The sequence below is a fragment of the Melospiza georgiana genome, chromosome 14 (assembly GCF_028018845.1).
Source record: "Melospiza georgiana isolate bMelGeo1 chromosome 14, bMelGeo1.pri, whole genome shotgun sequence".
Taxonomy (NCBI): Eukaryota; Metazoa; Chordata; class Aves; order Passeriformes; family Passerellidae; genus Melospiza; species Melospiza georgiana.
The window spans coordinates 17,870,914-17,894,818 of record NC_080443.1 but is presented as its reverse complement, the minus strand read 5'-3'; the positions used below and the strand labels follow the sequence as shown (position 1 = coordinate 17,894,818).

At 40.9% G+C, this 23,905-nt stretch overlaps 1 protein-coding gene across 1 annotated transcript in view; it reads right to left on the bottom strand.

The window, feature by feature from the left end:
* Positions 1-16,895: 16,895 nt before the first annotated feature.
* The window catches only part of CDH13 (cadherin 13), a 441,709-nt gene continuing 434,699 nt past the window's right edge, over positions 16,896-23,905 (bottom strand). The window contains exon 14 of the mRNA XM_058034103.1: positions 16,896-22,156. Within this exon, the coding sequence (XP_057890086.1) occupies positions 22,149-22,156 (8 nt within the window). The 3' untranslated portion in view covers positions 16,896-22,148. The remainder of the gene's footprint in view (positions 22,157-23,905) is intronic.

The window sequence follows — 23,905 nt, the reverse complement described above, 5'->3', positions numbered from 1 at the left end:
CTGGAAAATGGAATTAAGTTGGACCATATGACATGGAGAGGAGCAAAAGCAGTGTCTGCCTCCCAGCTGGGGATGGATAAAATGAAGGCACCAGTTCCAAGGTTTGGAACCCTCCAAAAACAAAGCAGTGGCAGGTTCTGAGGAAAGGGGGACACATTTGCTGCTCTTGGCGCTGAGACACAACCAAGGATTTGAAGCAGGTGGGGTTTTTTTTATTGGGCATCTCCAGTTTTAAAGGCAGAGAGATGGAATGGAGAATTTTGTCTTGAAGTTTTCTAGAAAGTAAACACAGACCAAAGCTGTTACCTTTTGAAAAACATAAGTTTATAAAGGTGCATGAATGCTTAACAACAGAAAGAGGATGTTTTCCCATTGTGAGGAAATCTGAAAGAATTCAAGACAGGACCTCTGAATTGTTTGAGATAATGTGGTTTATTTTTTAATCTTCTATATAAGCAGGAAGGGTGAGTTCAGCTCATATCTTCACTGCATGGTTCAGAAGATCACAAGACTTTTACTTACAAGACCTTTTAATGATTTATTGACTAATAAAACACTGCTAACAAGGATACTCATATTTTTGACTTAATCTTTGACTATTTTGTCTTATAAACTCATGCTACAGTGTAAGCCTTCTTAGCTAATCGTGTTTTGACAGATAAACTTACAGTACTGCACTCTAAACTTTTTTCTACTTAGCTTAACATGTTTCTGCTTTAAACTATAAATCTACATTCCTGCTTCTAGCACCTAAGTTTAGAAACCTTTTCTGAAGTCTCAAATAAAATCTTGTGTTTAATTCTAGGATTTAACTTACAAGCCCAAAGTTCTAAGAATTCCCTATATTTTAGATTCCAACATCCCATCAGAACTGTGCAGGGATGTCACAAGAAGAAGCACGGACTGGGGCAGTGAGCTGAGATGAACTTTGGGGCCAGCCTGGCACAGGAGTGAGGAAACCCTTTGGGAGACACCTGGGGAGCTTTTCTTTACCCTGATGCCTCAGGTTTTGGCTGTTCTGTTTTTCCCATTCTGTGCTGCTTTAGTGTGTGGGTCTGGGCTCACATCAGGGGATGCTGAGCTCTGTGCACAGAGCAGGGAAACAAAACAATTCCTGCTCCAGCTGGGCACCAAGGACAAATGATCCCAATCTCAGCCCCAGAGCACAAACACCGTGGGCTGGAGAGAGAAAAACAAGCAGGGTGGGACTGCAGGGGCTAAAGCTGGAATGGGACAATGAACTGCAAGGTGCAAATGGAGCAGAACTGATCCCAGGGAGAGACCCCGGGAGCGCTCGTGCATTTTGGGGCCATTTTGGTTCATCTTGGGCTCATTTTGGGGCCATTTTGGTTCATCTTGGGTTCATTTTGGGACCATTTTGGTTCATCCTGGGTTCATTTTGGGGCCATTTTGGTTCATCTTGGGTTCATTTTGGGACCATTTTGGTTCATCTTGGGTTCATTTTGGGGCCATTTTGGTTCATCTTGGGACCATTTTGGGACCATTTTGGGACCATTTTAGTTCATCTTGGGTTCATTTTGGGGCCATTTTGGTTCATCTTGGTTCATTTTGGGGCCATTTTGGTTCACCTTGGGTGCAGCTCTGGCTGGGCTCTTGTGCTGCCCAAGGTGGATCCATGGAGGAGATCTTTTCAATAAATCTCTGCTTTATTCTTTAGCTCTGTCCAGCCTCTGTTCCAGCTCAGCTTTCCCAAGGCATCAACCCAGAGCCCTGCTCTGGAAATTCCAAGTCTGGCATTGAGTGGCAAATTCAGCGAAAAGGCCCCACATGAAACTCCAGTGCCAGGGCAGCTCCACAGCTGCCTAAACCCTGCAATCCTGAAGGCAGATTTTACTTTTGTCTTCAGAAGGAAATTCCTTGTAGTGATGTTTCCTTTCCTGGCAGGTGTCAGGGAAAGAAAAGGCTGAGGGGTTCCATTCTGCTGCCCCATTTGCTCCTCAGTAAAAACAGAATTTAGGCATTTCATCTGGTGGCTTTTCTCAGAAGAGCTGAGATTCCTTTTGTGTAGACTTGGAGTTGGAAAATTCTGGTTAAGTTCTGAGGTTTCTTTTCTTTTTTTTTCTCTTTTTTTTTTTTTTTTTTTTTTTTTTTGTTTAATTTCACTGAGGGTTCTGTGCTTGTGGTATGTCAGGTAATTAGTTTTTAGGTAAATTAATCTCCGAGTGACACCAGGAGGTGGGAAGTTAATTCTCAAGCATTCCTGGTTCCTTTCTGACTATCTGATTATTGCTGAGTTGTAGGGGCTGTGTTCTAGAAAGGCAGCCCAGCACGGGGTTAAGCAGTGCCCAAACACAGGAAAAAGGGTAAAAAATTACCATTTTTGACAGGCCCACAGCTGCTTGGAGATTGCCATTCCCCAATTTTCATTTCTGTCCTGTTGCTGTTGTAAATTATTAATCAAACAGTGATTACCTGTGCAATCCTCTGAATTTCCAGAGAGCTTTCTTAATGGGAGCTAACACACCTGTCGTGTGCTCAAAGACAAGTTGTGAACTCTGAGCCAAATTTTCCCTTTTATTCTGCTGCTGCATCTTGTTTATGAGTCAAAGAATTTGGCGTGCAGGAAGGAGCAGGATTTTGCTGTGAATTAAACAGGAAAAGGAAAAACTTGTGCTACAGGTTGAAGAACAGAAGAAAATGCTGGCTTGGGTGCCAATGTAAAAATAAAGTGAAAATTCTGCAGGAACCATGGTTTACAAGACAAAGCTGAAATAAAAAAAATAAGGAAAGAATTTAAATAAAAGACTTGGGGAAAGCAAGGAGATACCAAGATAGCTTGGAAAAAATGGAGGCTGCAAGAATTTTATAAAATCTTATGAGAGTATAATTGAATTTTGGGGATGTTTAACTCAAGTAAATATAAGTGATGTCATCAGATCTCTAAATAAAGGAAGATAGGCTCAGCTGCAAGGCTTGAAGTCTCTCTGGAAAAATGCAAGACAGGTAGGATTGGGAAAGGTTTGCATTATTTTATCTTCTTCATGTGAAATTGTTGGACTTGTGTTTGATTTGCCAGGAGTAGAGGTGATGAAACACAACAGTGATGAGGAGAAATGAGGCCCCAACAGCACAGGTTCAGTACTCACACTCAGACTGGGGAGAGCATACAAAATAACCTTACTAATCTGGGAAGAAAAATGTGGGATGTATTTTTTTCTTAGAGTTTTTACAGAGGAATTGTTGCTTTTCTAAACCCAGAAGGTCTCGGTTTAGTTTTGTTCCTCATCAGCCTTGGAGGAGTTCAGGACTGAAAGACTAAAAAAAGCAAATGTAAAAAATGTTTTCCCACCTTCTTCTTACCTTTTGACCTTTCCAGAGGAGAAAAGCAAAGTCTCGTGTGGAGGCACCAAAGAGAGGAGCTGAGGAAGGAAGGGGCACCAAGGGGAACAAAAGGAGCTAAACCTCAAATATCAGCTTTTATCTGAAGGCAAACTGGAATATTTGAGACAGAGAAAACTCAGCAAGATGGATTGAAATGACAGCTCAATCCCCATTCCCATGCAGGGTCCTTGGGCCTTTCCCAGTCCAACAAATTTCAGTGCATCCCTTGTTGGCAGCAGTTCCAATTCCCAGTCTTGCTGGAATGTTGTGGTGGTGTTGTGAGGGTCCCCAGGATGGGGCGAGAGATGAGAATTGACTCCAAGTTCTCAGAAGGCTGATATAATTATTATATTATATTATATTATATTATATTATATTATATTATATTATATTATATTATTATACTATACTCTAGTATACTATATTATACTGTTTTATACTATACTATTCTATACTATACTATATGATATGATATTATATTATACTATATTATATTAAATTTATATACTAAAACTATACTAAAGAACAAATAAACTAAATATATAAATATTTATATAAATAAATAAATAAATATTTAAAATAGATAAATACATTTAAATATAAATAAATATATATATATATATATATATATATATATATATACTAAAGGAAGAGAAAGGAGCCATCAGAAGGCCAGACAAGAATGAATAATAAAAACCTGTGACTGACCAGAGTCCCAACACAGCTGGACTGGAATTGGTCATTAAATTAAAACAATTCACATGCTGGATAAACAATTCTCCAAATCACATTCCAGAGGTGCAAAACATGGAGAAGCAAATCAGATAATTAATGTTTTAATTTTTCTCCGAGGCTTCTCGTCTTGCCAGGAGAAGAAATCCTGGTGAAGGGATTTTTCATAAAATATCCCAGTGACACTGAGGTAATATAATATAATATAATATAATATAATATAATATAATATAATATAATATAATATAATATAATATAATATAATATAATATAATATAATATAATATAATATAATATAATATAATATAATATAATATAATATAATATAATATAGATATTTTATATAAAAACTATTATGTTATATTATATTATATTATATTATATTATATTATATTATATTATATTATATTATATTATATTATATTATATTATATTATATTATATTATAAGTGGGACTAAATGAATGTGTGATAAACCTTTCTGTTCTAGCTTGGGCAGAAAGCTGTAAAAGTGAACTGATTCATTTTATTCTATTTATTTATGTGGTGGTTTTGGAGCTCTGATTTATTCCGTTTATTTATTTATTTATTTGTGGTTTTTTGGCATATGTGGTGGTTTTGGAGCTGTGAGGATGCTGGGGAATGGCCAGGTGCTGGTCACTGTGGAGAGGAGCTCACTGAAATCTCAGTTTGAGGAGCACTGGTGGAATCTTTGTCTCTTGGTTCAGAGAGAAGGTCACTGGATTTTCTCGGTGATTACAGAAGAAGAGCTGAGCACCCAAATATAAGAAGGCAGCTTTAACTAAAACAGATGAAGAGGTAATTAACCTTCAGACTTGTCAGTGTTTCCAAGAACTGTAGGCAACCCTAACAGTGCCAGGTTCCTCTGGGTCATTCTATTGTGAATCACCCCAGGAAGATTTATTTTTCACATGGCCAATTTTGCTGCATCCTCCTCTTGTAAAAATCAAAGTGGGATAGCTTGCTTAAGGGGAAAAAAATAAAAAAAAGCAGCATAATATCTTGATGGTTTCTTCAGAGATATCTTCTCACAGTTATAGGTATCTTAGAAGGGAAATTGATGCATCTTCCTTTCTTCTTTGTGTGTTCTTGGTGCCACAAGCTGTGCACAGCATGCTTTCAATTAATTTAAACAAACTTTCCATCTGCTCCAACAAATGCAGGATTTGAGTGAGAGACAATGATGGAGTGACACGGAATGTGCTGATGGCCACTAATGTGGGAGCCAGTCTGCTGTGGAAAATGGAATATCCACAGTGGATATTCCCTTTCTGCTCCATGGTAAGGCTCACTTCGGTGATAAATGATTATTGTTTTCAATATTTGCCTAATCAGGACGGGAAGGGAAAGCTTTAGTGCTGGAGCTGGTGATTTACATTTTACAGAGCGTGGTAATGTGGAGAGCAGGATGTATCAGATCTATTCCCTTTTAATTGCCACTTTCATCAGGCTTTATGGTATGGAATTATTTCATTATGTTTCTGCACTTAAAACAAAACCACAGAAATGCTGAATATGATTGGAGCTTGGAAAGCTTTGGCTTTGCTATCAGCTTGATCAGAATACAGCGTGTGTTGCAAATATTCTGCTTTTCCCCAACAAATTCAATTCCAACAAAGGTATTTAAATGAGAAAAGCCAAGGCCACAGGAAAACAGCGACAATGGCAACATTCAAATAATGACACAGACTAAATTACGGTAAATGTGTACAAGAAAAGCCTTTTGCTATTAAATGTGTGCATTTACAGACATTAATTAGTCCTTTGTGTGTGGGGTTAAGAGGGGGGGTTGTGGTATTGGCTTTTTTTGGGAACTTATGGTGGTTTTTCTTTTTTATTTTTAATATTATAAAATAGTAACTAACTGTGATTCTGGCATCAGCCCTTCAAGCAATAATGTTTAAAACCATGTGTAATTAAGGTTTACCTGCAGCCCAACCTTGTTCCCAATTGAACTCAGGAGAATAAGTTTATGGTTTCTTTCCCCTCCAATTTAAATTAGCACACGAATTTGCAAAGTGGAATTATTTGGGGCCCTGCTTCCTGCTCCCTGTATTTTTTATTTTAAGTGCTGTGCTTTCAGCCCTGGTTGGCCTCTCCAACTGGTCAAACACATGGAAATCAGAATTCTGGGCCTGTGCAGGGAGCCGTGGTGGCAGCATTTCTGTGAGCAACAGCAGGGAGAAGACGAGAAACTGAATCCTTGTAATTCATTCAAACCCCACACCACTTGCACTTTGGAGTGGATTTCATGGAGAATGATTCTGTATAATCCTGTGTGGGTCCGTGGAAATTGATGCTGTGTTTTCATGGCCATTATTATGTACCCGCAGTCAGGGCAGGTTCCTCCCTGCTGCTGCTGCCACCTGTGGCACCTCTAGCCCTGGCAGGTCTGGGTTTGGGGTGGCTTTCTGTCTGTTTAGTTTGGGTTTTGTTTAGTTCTCTTTTTTTTTTTTTTTTTTTTTTTTTTTTTTTTTTTTTTTTAGATCTTATTCTTAGTAAGGCTGAGCAAGAGCTGAATTTCAGGTGACCTCGTAGCCTACCTGTGGATCAAACAGTGTAAGATACCCAGTGAGTGGGAAAAATCCTCCCTTTTCCTTTTCCTTTCCCTTTCCTTTTCCTTTTCCCCCCTTTTCCTTTTTTCCCCTTTTCCTTTTTTCCCTTTTCCTTTTCCTTTTTCCCTTTTCCTTTTTTCCTTTTCCTTTTTTCCTTTTCCTTTCGCCCTCCTCATCCTTTCATGACAATTTTGGGGTGATATTTATTCCTGTATCTGCTCCATTCTGCAGACCAGAATTACAGATTTCCCAGGGCAAGATGATGTGTGAGTAGGAGCCATTTAATTTCCTTTATTTCCTTTCTCCCTTGCTGCAAACAGACCCAACAAAGCGGTTTCTTCATCTAAAATCTGCTTTTCCTCACTGGATATGTTTTATGTGTAGGAGTGGTTCCAAACTTTGAAAAATATGAGGCAGAAAAGTTTTATCTGACCAGCTGAGAGAGTTAAAAAAGGAAAAAAAAAAAATAAAAAAATAAAGGGACATTGTTTTGGACAAATGGTGAACTCATTCCTCACTGATATTTAGCATATTTTGGACCTGTGTGTCACATTCCCTAATGAAAAGTGTTAACTTTCCCTCCAGACCTCTCCTCCCTGCTATTCTGCAGGACATTTTACACCTACAGCAGATAATGGCCTCAGGAATTTATATGCTCAACCTGAAAGCCTTGTAAGGGAAGTAATTAGACAGGCTTAATTAGAGCTGGCATGGCAGAATTGATGTCAGTAAACGTGCCCAATTCTGCCCAGAAAGGCACTTTCAGAGGGCTCTGAGTGCTGAGTTAGTCATGCTCATTTTTCAGGCCGTGTGTACAAGTGTGCAATATTTAACCACCATTAAATGCTGCTCCAGTTGGAACAGCTCCGTGCAGAGCTCATCCATTTAATCAATCCATCTCCTTCACTGTTAGCCTGCAACTGGTGCGGCTGCAAAGGGGGGAGAGCAGAGGAGAAAATGAGATGCTCCATTAGAAAACACCATTTGGAAGTGACAGATTAAGCCGTTGGAAGTGAAGGAAAACGTGAGGCATTTGGGGGACACTTTATTTTATGTGCAAATTGGATCATTGGCTGAAAAATAATCACTTGGTCCATCAAAGACATAACCCAGAAATGAGGTGGAGAGAGGAGTTAACAGAGGATGAGTAATGGAGGGAAGAGAACAGGCATGGAGCAGGGAGGGAAGATAATACAAGTTATTTAACATGGCAAACAATGGCAGCTAATGGTAATTAACAGCCAAGTGAACACATTTTTTCCCCTTAAAAATCTGGTGTTGGTGTCAGTGGGACTTGCCTGACTGCAGATGTGGAGGGGGAACGTGGATCTGAAGTGCTAACAAGAAAGCAGGGAAGGATTATTAGAGCTAAATCATTATTTATAATATTTTAATTATTATTAAATTTAAATTTTAACATTAAAAATAATATAATATTAAAAAAGTAATATTTTAGGGGAAAAGGGGAAGTCCAAGAGGAGGAATAAAAATTAAAAAGAATGATATCAGGAAAAATGTGCATTCTTCTGGTTCGTGTTTATAATATTGTTTAGAAATATTACAATATTTCTAATTATTATATTATTATAATAAAATATTTACAATAATGTATAAATATTATAATATTTCTAATTTATTAATATATAATTATTCTGAAATATTATAATATATATAATTATTCTGATATCAGAATAAAATTCCTTTATGAAGATCACTAAATATGTGTTTACCTGGAGGTTCCAAGTGACACATTATTGTCAGAATAATTGCACTCCAAACCAGCCCCTTACAGCTCTTTTAAGGTGAAATTGTGTCCTTAAACCATTGCTGGGTCTCCTCACACAGCCAAGGCCAAACAGCAGAGGGTTCTTCCTAATGTTTGGTAGCCAGAACTGTTCCCTGCTAAAATCTGTTCCAGCTATGATGGCATAATAATTTATTTAATGCAGTTCTAGCATTTTTTTGTGTTAATACATTTTTTGTGTTAATACATAGGTATATTTTCCTGCTGGAACCGGAGAAAACATTCTGATAATAGCTCAGGTATTATTTTCAATAATACTTTGGGGCATGCTACAGAATAATGTTTCTTTGTGGTTTGACCTGCCGGCTGGAGGCAAATTACCTGCTCCATTATCTGACTTTCCTGCTTGAGAAGCTTCATTTGAAACAAGACAGCCCCAGATGGAGAATATCCATTTATTCACCATTTATAAAGGTGTGTGGGTGCTCAGCTCTGCAGCCCCCACCAGGGGAAGGGGTTTTCAGACACAGATTTCCCTGTGGATCATGCAGCAGACAATAATTCTATCAAAAATTCAGTATTCCTCACTCAGCCACGGTGAATTTTCCCCTCTCCCATCCTCAGGAATGTTCATTCCCTGGAAGAAGCCTTTGTCCCAGCCATGAAGGATGTGAAGAACAGGATTTAAGGTTAAACACAGCCATGTGTGAATAGAAAGAGTCACTTTGGGGTTTCTGGGAAGTTCAGTTTGTCTGGCTTGAACACAAAATCCAAACACCCCATCCTGCCCATGGAGCTCAATATCCAGGGAGAGAACCATGGTTAAAGGACATTAATCATTAACCATGATTCAGAGACAGTTTGCATCAGCTGCAGGAATTATAAAATTCTAAATTAATGCTGGAAAAATCAGCTGAGTTGAAATCACCTCCCTTCACAGCCCCTCTATGTGTGTAGGTTTAAGAATTGGATTATTTTGCTTTTTCTGCACTCATTCCTGGGCCACTGGATGAATAGAGATGTCTTATATTTTTATAGCAGGCTGTTGGAAAAACAAACTTATTTACAATGTAAGTAATGGTTGAAAGCATGTAATACTTTAAAAATTATTTTAGACATTAAATTTTTAGCTCCCAAGCCTAAAAATGTCAATGTATAATTTTTAAATGCTTAAGGTATTCCATGGTTACAAGGAATGCTTCTGGAGCACTATTTTCTTTTTTTCAACTTAATTTCTTTATTTTGGGAGGTTGGGAGTCTTTGTTCATATTTGTTGTGGTTGTTTTGGGTTTTAGGAGGTTTTGCTTTTGGGTTTTTTTGGGATTTTTTGGGGGGTTTTTTGCCTTTTATTGGTGGGTTTTTTGGTTTGTTTGTTTGTTTTTGGTTTTTGGTTTTTTGGTTTTGTTTTGTTTGGTTTTTTAGGTTTTTATTTTTTTTCGTTTTTAAAGGAAATCTTTCTTGGATGTTTATGGTACCTTAGAGGTAATTAGTAAGTGTGGAGAGCCTGGTTCAAGCATGGCTTAAAGAAAGAGGCCATGAAGGTATACAGCTGAGAGAAAAGTAAAAGGTAGAGATAAAGCAGCATTTCCCAGGCTTGATTCTGTAAATAATTAGGCTCTCTCAAGCACCACTTTATAAACAATAAGATTCTCAGAAAGTCTCCCCATAACAGGCAAAACACTCTGTCCTTGGGCTCTCTGGGAACAGATAGCTGCTCTGGGAACAGATATGGAGGTTTTGAGAACTTTTCATATCGCAGTGAGAACGCTGGTCCTGTTTTCAATAAACAAACCACAGGTATTGTATAACAAAAGGAGGGGTTAGAGTTTTCTCTGTAACCTATCGTGAGCTTGAATTTTGCAATATGCATGAAGTCAATTAACACTGTTATATAAAGTGGCTGATTTAATCAATAAATCGGAGTTGATGCCGATCAACAACAAGATGGGTTGGCTCCCTTCGCTTTCAACAAGTAAGATTACGTACCTGTCTTCTACAAATTGTTATCTCAAATCGCATCCAACTAAACCAGAATTGCAGCACATAAGAAAAATCTTTCAAGAATTCTCTTAAAATTCTGCGATTTTTGTGTACTCCTGTCCTTCACATCCTCATTTTTTTCTCTTGGTTCCTGTGAACCGCTTTTTAAATTAACAAGCAGGCTTTCAGGGCTCATGGTAGGTCCTAGATAAGGTGCAAAAATTATGCAAAAATATGCGGCGATAATTGGGTGTCAGTTTGGGAGCGCGTTTGAGCAGAGCAGGTGCCTCTTGTTTGCTGGGGTTATTGGGAATTCTGGCTGGCAGCATCCCGTGCACTCATTTCACACCCGGACCTTGCGATGTTTGCAGCGATTCTCAGCGTTCAGAGATGTCCAGGGGGCTCTGGTGGGGACAGCCAGGCAAAATGTCAATAAGGAAAACAGAGCAGGAGCCCCAGCCAGGATTCAGCGCTGCTGCCAGGCTCCATCAGCGCTGCTGGCAGGGGAAAACATGAGTTATTTCATCTCTCGCAGCCCCACACCAACGGGAGTTTATTTATTTATTTATTATCAGGGAAATAACAGAATTAAATACAAGGGAGGGATGGGAAGAAGGAACTGTGTCAGGCCAGTGACGCCTCTCGTGAATGAGTGCTGTGAATGGGATTTGCTCCTCACCGCAGCTCCAAAAATACAGTTTTTTTTGGAGGACACTTTATTTATGCGCAAATTGGATCATTGGCTGAAAAATAATCACTTGGTCCATCAAAGACATAACCCAGAAATGAGATGGGGCTGCTCGCACATCAGAGCACAGTGTGCCGTCCTGCAGAGGCATTTACACTCTGCAAACTGGGAGAAACATTCCAGCACCAAAGCTGAGCTCATTTTCCTCTCTCATGCTTTGGGGTAAATGTATAAATGTTGAGAAAAATGCGTATTTTATCATTGGCTTTTCACAAATATTAAAATGAATATTATATGTGTTGTGTTAGAAAGTAATGCTGTATTAATTCTCTGAAGTAATGTGTTAAATATAGTTTTAGGCTATAGAAAATGTTAAAATAGAAACTATTTTAACGTTTTTGAGATAAATGTATGAATGTTGTGAAAAATGCGTATTTTATGATTGGCATTTCTCAAATATTGAAATGAATATCATATGTGTTGTGTTAGAAAGTGATGCTGCATTAATTAAGTAGTGTGCTAAATATAGCTTTAGGTTATAACATAAGGTTAACATAGAAACTGTGCTGTGTAGGATACTTTTCCTAAACAAAGGATTTGCACTGAGATAGCAGCCACAGGACACCTGAATCTTTCAGAGAAAGAGAATTTATTGCTCATTATCAGAAGAAATGAACTTCTTCCCGCCTCGAAGGCGCTGTTAGGATTGTGAGGAAGAAGCTGACACTGCCCAGACAGAATCCTGTGTTTGAATGGAATTTATGCATCATGTATGAGATGTAGGAATGTGCAACAGGTTATTGTTTTTAAGGGTTAATCCTCTGTTAATGTGGGTCCTTTTCCAGGCTTATTTTGCCAGAAAGAGGAACCCGGACTGTCTGTAACTCTTTGTTTTTATTATCTCATATTGTCCTAATTCAAATTGTCCAAATTATTATTACTCTAATTGTATTACTATTTTTATAACTATTGTATTGCTGTTAAACTTTTAAAATTTTAAAAAACAAGCGATTGGCGTTTTTCACCATGTGCTGTATGAATGTGCTCAGGTGTAAAGCAAGACTCAGGTGTGTTCCCAAATCCATGGCCCAGCCAAGCTGCAGGTGCTGGGAGCACCTTTGGTTCTGGTGGGAGCAGCAAATTTGGAATTGTGTTCTGTAATGAAAGACTGACCTCCACAGGGCAGAAATCAGAGCTGGAGCTCCCACCAGCCTGCACAGCAAGGCTCAGAGTTCCAGGGGGGAGCACCAGCAGCAAACTTTGGCTTTCAGTCTGAATCCATCCTGGGTTTGGGCGTTCCCAGTAAATCCCCACTCTTCACCTCTCTGTGATGCCCATGCTATCAAAAATGAGGGGCAAATCTTCACGGTCTGTCCAGTGACATCCTGCTCCTAAACAGGAAAACTGCTGGATTGAGGACTTGAAAATAAATTAAAAAAGGAAAAAAAAATGTTTAGCAGGCTCCCTCAGTGGTATTTGCTGAGAAATAGAGCATTCTTCTGTCATTTCAGTTATGAGAAAAGCAGAAAATCCTTCCCCTGGAGGTCTGGGTTGAGCCTGGTGATTGTTTTCTGACTCTCAGGAAACTGGGAACAGCTTTGAACAGTGGCTCAGGGCACAGCAGCCTTTGGGAAGAGCAAACCTGCAGGGATCTCCTAAGGGGAAAATGCTCCATGGCTGAAGGGCTGAGCAGGCTGAGAATTCTGTTCAGGTCAGTTTAAATTTATTTATTTAAAGGAAAGTGCAGAATGCCAAGAGAGGGTCTGCACAGAAACAAAGGGAGAGGTGTTTTATGGGGTAAGACGAATCTATTATCTTTTGTCTTTTATCCAGACTGTGTGAAGACCCACAGAAAACAATTCCCATTTCAGTGCCATCTATTTCCTCTGGAACTGAAACCAAGAAATAGAACCAAAAACCTTCTCAAAGCCCTGAAGTCGAGGGAAATGCATCTGCCAGGCCAACCAAGATGAGTGTACAAACCCAACTGTCCCCACTTCCACCTCTTAAAAGGTATCAGAATCACCCCAATTCCCATATTAATTAGGCTGCACTATAGTTTAATTGCATGTTATTTTTTTTCATAATGAACCGAGGTTTTAATGAGCATTCACTGTTTAAAAAGCAATTAAAAATAGCCTATTATTTTTATGTGTGCGTAATAACGAAGCTCATCACCTGAACAGCTTACATTTATATGTATACATATTTTATTGCTTTGATTTGAACAATAAATCCAGTGCACCTAATTATTTAGCTGTGTTTTGAATGAGCTATACCTTCACTAAATGATGGAGTTTAACTGCTCATAAGCTAGAAGAATGTAGAATTTGGTGGGTGATTGGTAGATGATTTATCATCATGGTTTGTATTTTTGTTTGGAATTTTTTGGGTGGGGTTAGTTCTGGGGTTAATTCTATGTTTGTTTGGGTGTGGTTGTGGAGTGATGATGACAGTTGGTTATTGTATTTGATACTAGGAAATATAGAGGAAGGTTAATTGAAAGTGTATTGATGACAAATGGTTTGGATAATGTAGGGATATATGGTTTAATATATCTTCCACCTATTTAGGAAGAGCTGCAGTGGCAAGAGGAATTTGCCTGAAATTGAAGAAAGAGCTGAAGAAAACCAGCCTTGGATTGCATCCACTCCAGCCCAGAGGAGATGTGAGTACAGCACTCATTTACTTGTGCTTCAGGAGCTGAAGAACAAAGAGCCCAGTGCCAGAAAATGGGAATTAGGAGTGTGAGGAAGGGCCGAGCTCCCCAGGTGTGAGTGAAGAGAGATAACTGCATTAAAAGTGGATTTATTACAGAAGTGAGGAAAGAGAGAGCCCTGATGGGTCTTGCACAAGGTGCCAGGGCAGGAGTGATGGCAGAACATCAGTGCACAGAAAACTGAGGTGAGACAGAGGGGAAAACCCAGCCAAAGGGAAAAACCTTCCACAAGGAGCTGTTGTTTCATTTCCTGGATGTGCAATCACCCTGTGCCCGTGCTGAGTGCCAGCCCAGCTCACTGTGGGGCTCTGGAAGGTTCCAGCTCCCTGCCCAGGGCCTGGCAGAGGTTCTGGGGGGGTGTCCCTGCCCTGCGTCCCCTTGGCTGTCACATCCCTGTGCCTGCCCTTGCGGGAGGGTGAATCCCCACTGCCAGGCTGGTTTGGGCAGGACTGGGGCACAGAGGGTCCTGGCACCCTCCCAGCACCAAGGATTCCCCTCCAGAGCCATTTCTGCTTTGACTTCTCTGTGCAGGATCCAAGTCCAAGCCATTGTCAGGTGGATCAATGCAGTTTCTGGCATTGGTATCAGTGGCAGAACTTCCCAGGCACTGTGGCTGGGCTCTCCAGCACTGGGGTGGATCTGACGTGATGCAGGGAGTGCTCACAGCTTGGACACGTGAGTTTAATGGCACAAAAACCCTGAATCTTTCCTTTGGACACTGTCTTGTAACAACAGTTTTTCTAATTACTGCAATATGTGGTTTCTACTGTGCTTTGTCCACGGACTCTGTCACATTGTCTGTGATCCCCACATGAATTACACATTCCCCATGTTTCTTTTTTTCTTTTCAGCAATCAAGGATATGAAAGGCTGGGATCTGTTAATTGGGGCCCCTGTTCTCTGGAGGTTTTGCTGGTTTTGCTCAGTATGAAACATGATGCCAATTAAGTTACCTTGGAGATGTAGGAAAAAAAATTTAGTGTCTGTATTAGCTCATGATGACTTAAAACCAAAGGAAACACTTTAGAGTTATAGAATTATTTTATCAGCTGGGGAAGGGGTCATTCAGCTCTTAATTTTAGGGTTTTAATGGTTCCAGTGGGATCCAGGTGCATAAATGCCACCAAAGGCCATTTGCCTTGGTGCCAGCTGAGCCAACACTGCACCCTGCCCCCTCAAGGCAGGTCATAATCACTGCTTTTAATTATGGGCACACTTAATTACAACTGTCCAGCTAGGCTTTGCTTCCTGAGTGCTCAGCATACCTGGCAGTGATCAAGGAGCCAAAATGTTTTTTTTTTTTGTTTTGGACAGCCTGTTTTGGGAAGTGCATCCAGCCACAGAGATGGGGGTGATGTCCAGGATGGATGTGGGAGAGCGAGTTGGAAAATGAGTGAGAGGAGTGACAGGAGTGAGCTGTGCTGCCTCACACACACAGCTGGATTGGGAGCAGTGGGTTGGGAATGGAGTCACAGGAGTGGGCTGAGCTGCCACACACAGCTGGATTTGGAGCAATGGGTTGGGAAATTGAATCAGAGGAGTGAGCTGTGCTGCCTTACACGCACAGCTGGATTTGGAGCAATGGGTTGGGAAAGGAGACAGGGCAGTGGGTTGTGCTGCCCTACACAGCTGGATGTGGGGCAGTGGGTTGGGAAACTGAATCAGAGGAGTGAATTGTGCTGCCCTACACAGCTGGGCAGTGCTGGACTGTGTCACTCACTGCAGGAGCAGCCAAAGGCCAGCAGGAGGATGAGTGCAGTCCGGCCAGAGGTGAGGAGGTTGAGCCTCCCCAGAGCTTTGCAGCAGGAGCAGCGACCTTTGCTTTGTTCCTGCAGGTGAGGAGGCTGCACTGAGGGCAGGGGGACTGCTCTGATTTCCTGTGGCTGGAGAAAAGCCATGGCTGGGCTGGGCTGTGCAGAGTTCCCAGCGAACAGCAGCGAGCAGTGCAGAATGGGAGCGGTGAGATGAGACACAGGAGGGTTCAAAGGGCAGCACAAAACCTCCCCCAGCTGAAAACCATCCAGCATTTTCTCTCTCTGTTAACACTACGTTGCTCATGCTTTAACTTTGTGCTGTTTCCCAGCTTTGCTTTAGGACAACGAGCTCAGCTGGGACCAAAGGAGGTGACACTGGTTTGCTGTGGCTTTCAGGTAATGGATGACCTTTTGCTCAATTACACCACAAGTTTCACGTGGGCTCTTTCATCCTCTACTTATTATGGACCACATGAAAAAACCCCTTTAGACTCAAAGCCTGAAAAGCACCAGCAATGGGCAGGAGCTGGGGGTGGGTCTCGGTGGCACAAAGCTGCTGGGGCTTGTACTCAAATGTTTGCTTCAACTGCTGCCCTCCCTCCCCAGCTTCCTCTATTCTCACAGGTATTAAAAGGCTATTTTCAGAGATATTCCACCTTTGTGTGGCTCTGTCACTTTAGATAACTTCCTAGAAGATCTAAAGTGCAACCTGCAGGAATTTCAGCGAGGCAGCAGGCTCTAGCTTTACACTGGAACAAGAATTCCCTGGCAAGGAGGCGTTTGTTCAGTTTCCTGTGTTGTTTGTGCAGCTCTTGTGCCTGGCTGCTGTCTCTGAGCTGAACTGGTGGTGGTGGGTGACCACGTGAGGCAGAAGGAAATGCATAAAAATCCATGAGAGCTCCTGGCTGCAGCCCAGCCTGGGGACAGCTGGTTTGGGTCTGGCTCAAGGCAACCTCTTTAATGGAAATGGGGCTTTAGACAGCAAATTATTGTTACCTGAACATTCATTTCTGCTTTTTGTGTGAGCAAACCTTTTTCTTGTGTGGTCAAACCATCCCTGGGGTGTCCAGGTCCAGGCTGGATGGGGCCCTGCTCTGGTGGAAGGTGTTCCCTGATCTTTAGATCATTCAAAGATGATTTTTTAGGTCCCTCCCAACCCAAACCATTCTCAGTGATTCTATTTACCTCTCCAAGCTCATGATTCTCGTTCTCAAACCACGTAAAGGCTGCAATTTTCCTCCTTCCCTATGAACATCCTGGGGTTTCTGATGTTTGGCACAGGTGGTTCCATTCCTTTGCCAGTCTGGAGGTCCTTTTGTGGCCCTCCCTTCCTGAGGCAAGGTCTAGGTCCAGACAGAAGGTAAAAGCCCATACATCCTTTATTTGAGCATTTCACAAATAAATTACAAGTTTCTTTGCAACCACATCATAAATCAAAATGTTTATTTACACCTCAGAAACAGCAAGCGATTCAGCAACTAGGGCCCAAAGGAATGATTAACTGGAAAAGCAGCTGAATTAAGCATCTTGAAAATCAAACAAAATGTTTTCCTCCTTGCTTGGACTAACAAAAATGGGAAAAAAAAATTAAAAAATAATCTTGATGGTAACTTCAGGGGACAGAGGTTGTTTGGGGTAGGTGTGGTTTTAAGGAGGGTTCTGGCTGAAATGGCAGTGACAACACAACTCATTGTGCTCAGTTCCCCATCTCAGCCCCCCAGACACGGATTTATTCCTCAGGCAGGGCTGTGTGCACCCAGCCTGGCTCTGGATTACATTTATTTCACCCCAAATCTCCGAGTGCAGCCTTGCTGATGCAGAGGGGAGTGCAGTGCTCAAGGCTCGATGGAAGTTTCCCAACCAGCTGTCCCACAGGAAGCTCAGCAATGTCCCACACTGTCCCACTGAAAGCTCAGGAACGAGGAATTCTGGCTCTAAACCCTTCCCTTTGCACTCCTGTGACCTGCTGGTCCACAGACAACTGAAAATGAGGCAGAAAACAATGATGCATGTCTTCAGCTGATGGAATTGTGGTACGAGGGGACAGCCCAGGGAGGCAGAAATACAACAGGAGAGTTGAGATAAGCCTGGGGTTTGCTGTGTGGGCTTTTTGCCCTTTTAATTTGCTTTAAATCAGACTGGTTCACTACATGCAGCCCATGCTGTCCCTTATCTCATGAATTAAACTGCTTATTCCAAATCCCCCGTGTCGTATCCATCTCCTTCCACCTGCATATATAATATATATATATTTATATGTGTATATCTCTATATATCTACATATATACACACATAGCAGTTGTGCAACCAGAAACCTTCCTCTGGGAGTGGGGGATGCATCCATCCCACTGGGACCAACCCAAAGTGTGCTGGGGGGAGGCAGGAAGGGCAGCCAGTGCCTCATGTGCTGTAAAACTCAGCTCTGTCTGCTCCGAAGGGAATATCTGTAATAATAATTACTGATGTGCACTGCATGTGACTGCTGAAGAGCACAGAGTTAGCTGCAAGGAAGTAATTGTTATTTTATTTTTCTTTGTGTTAGCATTGGGTTGGATCTCAGACAACAGTTTCTAGAGATGCAATAAAGGCAAGACAGGAGCAGAGTTTTGTTTTAGACTTGGTGGTCTCCAGCCAATGAGACTTTAATATAATTTTTTTTAAAATTAAATAAGACATTTTTAAACCTATTCCAAAAGCAACTTAGCCTTTGTAAGTTATTAAAATTATTTGTGTGCAGAATTCTGCTCTGAGCGGATTAATAACATTTGAGAGGAAAATTGGCAGCTTTCTCAGTGTTTCAGACAAGAGGCCTTTGCAAAGGAAAGACAAAAGTTGTCAGTATAGTAGATGTCTTTTTGTAGTGATAAGGCATTTAAAGATAGGGCCCTACAAACTGCTTGTAAGTCCATAATTTAATAAATGAGATTTGCATTATAGTAATCTAAAAAATGACTATGCAAGAGAACAGAATGAATCATTTGACCCCATCCGTTTGAAATAAAGGTTAAACCAAATTGTTCTGGTAGACCCCTCCAGGTGGTCAGGAAGGGCACCTGTGGGTGGCTGGACGTGGCAAACCCCAGGCTTGATAGGGTGTGAGCACTCAGCAATCCTGTGACAAACATTGCAGCTCCACTGTTCACAGCCAGCAGCAAAAAGCCAGAGGTGGGGAGGGAAATTCCACCTGAATATGATGAACTGAACCCAGTCCTGGTGATGGAGCTGCTGTTTGACTCCCAGCATGATGAGAGCAGGGCTCAGGGACTCTGCCACCAGAGTTCCACCCTCGCCTCATCTCATCTTCCTCCACACCCAGCAGGAAATTCAGCTCTTTTTCCTTATTTTTACTCTGAGCAAAATGAACATTAATAAATGCACACAGGCACAGGGGAAAAGCACACACCAGGAGCACAGACCAGGGTTCAGATAGCAAGCACACCAAAAATGAGACCTTTCCCTTGCTAATAAACCCCTCTCGCTGATTGTTATTCCCAATTTTTGTTTCAACAGCACGGAGCCTTTCCAAGTGAAATGACTTTAACAAATAAAAAGTTTTGTGCATGTTACAAAATTATAATCAACAAGTTCACTGCCTTTCCAACTCCAGACAGAATTTATGTACCTACAAACACAGACTGAAATAACTGTTGGTGGGGCTAAAACAGCTGGGTAGGAATAAGGGGCGTGTTATAAAACAGCAAACTTGAATTAATGTTCAATCAATTATTTAAGCTGAATTAATGTTAAACAGAATCAACTATTTGAAAATAATACAACCAATTTTGTAAATCTTCTGCTTTTTCATGATATTGTAGGAAAATGGATAAATCATAGTTGTTCCTTTGTTGCAGGAAATGGACATTGGTTTTTGAGCCAGAGGTGACACCCTTTGTCCAGGTAGGAAAATTCAGATTCTGCTGTGGTTCCTCGCTTGAGTCACACCATGAACGTGCCACAGTCTGTGTTCAATGGGCAGAAACATGAAATGGCAGCTTCATCTTCTCCTGGCATGGCTGGGATGGAGCTGGGACACTTGGGAGAGGCTGGGAGGCTTTAATGTGGGAGCAGAAATAAAGGGAAAATGGGGATGGAGGCTTGGATGCAGCTCAGGTCAGAGCTCCAGCCAGGCTCTGACCTCTCTGCACACCAAATTCTGCAGTGGATCCAAGAAGAAAGATCTTTTCCTTGGGCACATGGTGTAGGAAGAGTCTTCCCCTTGCTGTGGAGCTCCAGGCAGAAGAGCTTTCTCTTTGCTGCTCACTTGGCTGCCCTTGGGATGGTTCACCAAACGCTCTGTGAGCCTGGGGGTAAAGCAGGGAAGGGCAGATTTTCCTGGCATTTGACAGAAATGACACCAAAGTCAAGGGGGGTCTTTCCAGAGGTGGGTTTGGCTGGGTGGAGAGACGAAAAAAGCAAGTAGAAAAGAGTATTTGTGGGGCAGGGTAATATAATTTCCTTTATTCAAGATAGAGGTTCTGTAGCTGAAAGCACAGGGTGCAGAATATCTTTGGGTGCATTCATTGAACATACACGTTGGAATTCCAGAGGTGCCATACAGTAGATAAATTGTTCCTTTTGGAAAAAAAAAATTTGCTTGAAAATAATATATATATATATATATATTTTTTTAATAAAAAAGATGTGATTGTTGATGGCAAAGCAGCAGTGAGGGATCCATACAAGGCATGGGCAGGGAGAGAGGGCCAGGAGTGTGCCCATGACAAGGGTTGGGATCAGGCAATTCCTGCTGGGATGGATGCCTGGAGCTGCCAGAGCCACTCCTGGGGGCCTTGGCCAGCTCCCAGTGACCCCCAAGTGCCACCTGGGTGACACAAGAGATCTCACTCGGTCAGGACTGCAAGAGTTAAGCTGGAAGAGAAAAACTGCTCTGAAGGCAGCTCATATCTTATCAAGAAATCTACAAGGTTAGGAAAGCTCACAACACAAACTCATTTTTCCTCTGTCTGTTGTTATTACTCCTTTTGATTAAAAAAAAAAAAAGGAAGGAAGAAAAATAAAACCTGTTTCTTATTTGGTATAATACAGGAACTTGGAGAAAAGCTATTGTACAGCAAATTTTAACCACCAACACACATTTAATACCTAGTGTAGCATTATGGGAAACTAAATGTATGTCTGGACTTATTTTTAATGCTTCCAAAAATCTTTACTATTGAACCATAGATGTGGTGTGGAAGGTATGCTCATACCCTCACTGTAGTAAGGATGCCATCGAGTATGAGCCATAATTACTGTAAAAATGCTAACTAAAGAGTGCAGCTGCAAAGTTCTATTGCATAAGGAAGCTTTCTTGTTTAAACTTTAAATAAGCAAGTTTATTAAAATATTCTAAGACACTTACCTTACCCTAGTTACTGCCAAGCTCTAATAAAAGCCACAGTCTGTCACTAGTATACTTTTTTGTGTTAATTTTATAAAAATTTGGTGTGAGCTTTGATGGATCATTTACAGTTTATTAACAAGATGATCATCTTCATACAGTTAGAAGGATTTTTTTGTTTGTTTGTTTTTTCTTGACCTTACATGCTCACAGAATAAAAAAAGGATCCATATTCATAGAGAACAAACACCCTTTTTTCCCCTGTCTGCAAACAGGTGTGGTAAGTTTACACACACAAAGAAATGCTCTCGTTACTCTTGACTGTGTGTACGTGTGTATGTATGTATATATATATCTCCAAAAGGATGGACTGGTGTGGTTGTGAGGGTATTTCTGGCACAGATCAGTGCTCTGCCAAGCTCTGGGCGTTGCTGTTGGATCAGCTTCTCACCTGCAGAGCTGATAAAAACATTTTGTCACCTGCGCCAGCCAACATTTCAGCCCTTTGGCCTCTCAGATCAGGAAGAGCTGCTCTCACCTGGCTGCTCCTGCAGGCCCAGCTCCCCTGGGGCAGGGAGAGCAGCTCAGAGCAGGAACAAGCCCTGGGATTTGCGTTTCTCCTCGGCTGACCCTGAGGTGCGACAAGGGCCAGGGGCTCTCTGTTGCTCTGGGCAGCACACACAGCAGGTTTAGCCACGCTGGCACAGCTCCCATTCACCTGTGGCGTTGTTCTTCTGCTCCCTCCCTTCTCTCACCCTCCAGATGAACATTTTATAAAAGCTAAACCTGTGGTATAACTCTTCTCTCTATATAAATATATATATATACATACACTCATACATATACAAATACTAACCCACAGACAAAATATTTTCTGAACAGTTGAATAGCAACAAGTCAACAGATAGAAAAAAAATTGAGTCAATCTGGTTTTGTGGTGTTGTTTTTTTTTTTTTTTTCTCTTTTTTTCTGCTCACCCCAAGGTGGGGGTTTGGATGTCATGGTCTTTTAACATTCAGAGTAAATTTTGAGTAAACCTTGTGTCCTGCAGGAGGAATCCAGGGCCAAAGGGCAGCGGGGTGGAGGCTGTCGAACACCAAAGTACAGTTGGACAGATTGAGTGAGATTGCAAACTAAACTGGAGCAACTGAGGCCGAGGAGTGAAGAACAGTCCTTGTAAACTGCAATCTTCAGAGCTGATGGGGTTTTCTTTCCTTTTTTTTCTTCTCGTTGCCGTGGCAACTCGGTAGGACAGCTTCAAATGGCAGAATTCTTACAGACCTAAAGGAGGAGATGGGAGTGAGTATTGCCATGCAAATCACAGCATCTTCAAGGGTTTGGTGTTTATTTCCCCCCAGACAAATTGCTGGCTGGGTGCATGAACATTGCCAATAGTTAAATATCGATTATCTGGACCCAGAAAACAATTAATTGTGAGTGCAGAAATCTCCAAGAGGAAAGCCCAAAATGTCATGTGGGGCAGTCAGAGACCTTTGTGGTGCAGTTCTGGAAAATGTGGGGAGAGGATAAATCCTGAGCCAGGAGCTGATTCCCCCCTTGGGCACCTCCATCAGTTCCATTTGTGCCCAAGGAAATGCCAGCCCCTCCCTCCCTGCACACCCTGGCAAGCAAACAGCAAACAAAAAATATTGTTTTTGAAAAATATAATGTATATATTATATTATAATATATAATAATATAATATATATAATTTATAATAACAAGAGAATAATAGAACAATAATATAATAACACTATTATATAATACTGTTATAAAATATATGTAGATTATATATATTATATTATTATAGTTTTATTATAGTTTTTATATTATTATAGTTTTATTATAGTTATATTGTATTATATTATATTATATTATATTATATTATATTATATTATATTATATTATATTATATTATATTATATTATATTATATTATGGTATATTATAGTATAGTATATATAAAAATATAATAATATAACACTCTAATGGAGCTTTATAGTTTGTGAATAAAAGGGAATAAAAGGCCTGGCGTATCATATTAATGTTGCTACATAAATATAAGGCTTTTATGTGGGGTTTCTATGAAATAAAGTGAATGTGGCACTTGAATTCTGTTTTAGATGGACACCCTGATAATACCAAGGCAGTAAAGAAATTCAGAAAGGAGAATTCAGGAGCAAATCTCACATCAGCTGTAGCTCACACTCAGCCTATAAAACCAAGGGAATGACACAGCAAAACTCAGTCAACAAATGTTTGTCTGATATTTATTGCATCTGTGCACTTCAAAGATTGCAATATTGCAATATTGGTAGTTTTGTCACCACCACAGAAATGTAATGGTCAATGTTAGATGCTGGTTTGTGCCCTTTAAAAATTTTAATGATCTGTTTGCCTTTTAGGGCAAATCAAATTTAATTTAATTATTGATAAGGCTGTTTTGTTTTATCTGTTTCTTTCTTTCTATCCTTTGAACTGATGTCAATATTGAATTCTGCAGCAATGCAGGCACCTGGATGCCAACACTGCCTGCCCCTTCCCTGCAGTGCCTCAGTTCTGCTAAACAAAGGTAAATAAAGCAAATTAAGGGTAAGAAATCCACAGAGGTGCTGGTGGATGGGGCTCACTGAGTGAGAAGTTTAACTGAGATTTCCAAACAGGACAAAATCTGGAATTGCTTGGCACGTGGATTACTATCCTGCTGCTGAAAGAAAAGGTCTGGCCACAAAATCAGGATCCAGACTCACATATAGGAGATTTATGGTCGTGACTGCCAAAGTCTGGATATATTTGGATTAGGGATGCCAGCTAGAACTAAATTCTCATAAACAACCTGATCTCCTGGGTGGTGAAAAGAAAGAATTTGAGACTCTGCTCTCGCAGACAACCTGGAAAATAGCATTTCCAGACCCCAATGAAGCTTAGTGTCCTTAAAGGGCATTTGCTTAATCCTGCCTCAAAGGAGCTGACCCTGCTCTGGGATGGATGGAGCTGCTCTGAATCCTTGGGAGATCCTTGGGGGTCTCCC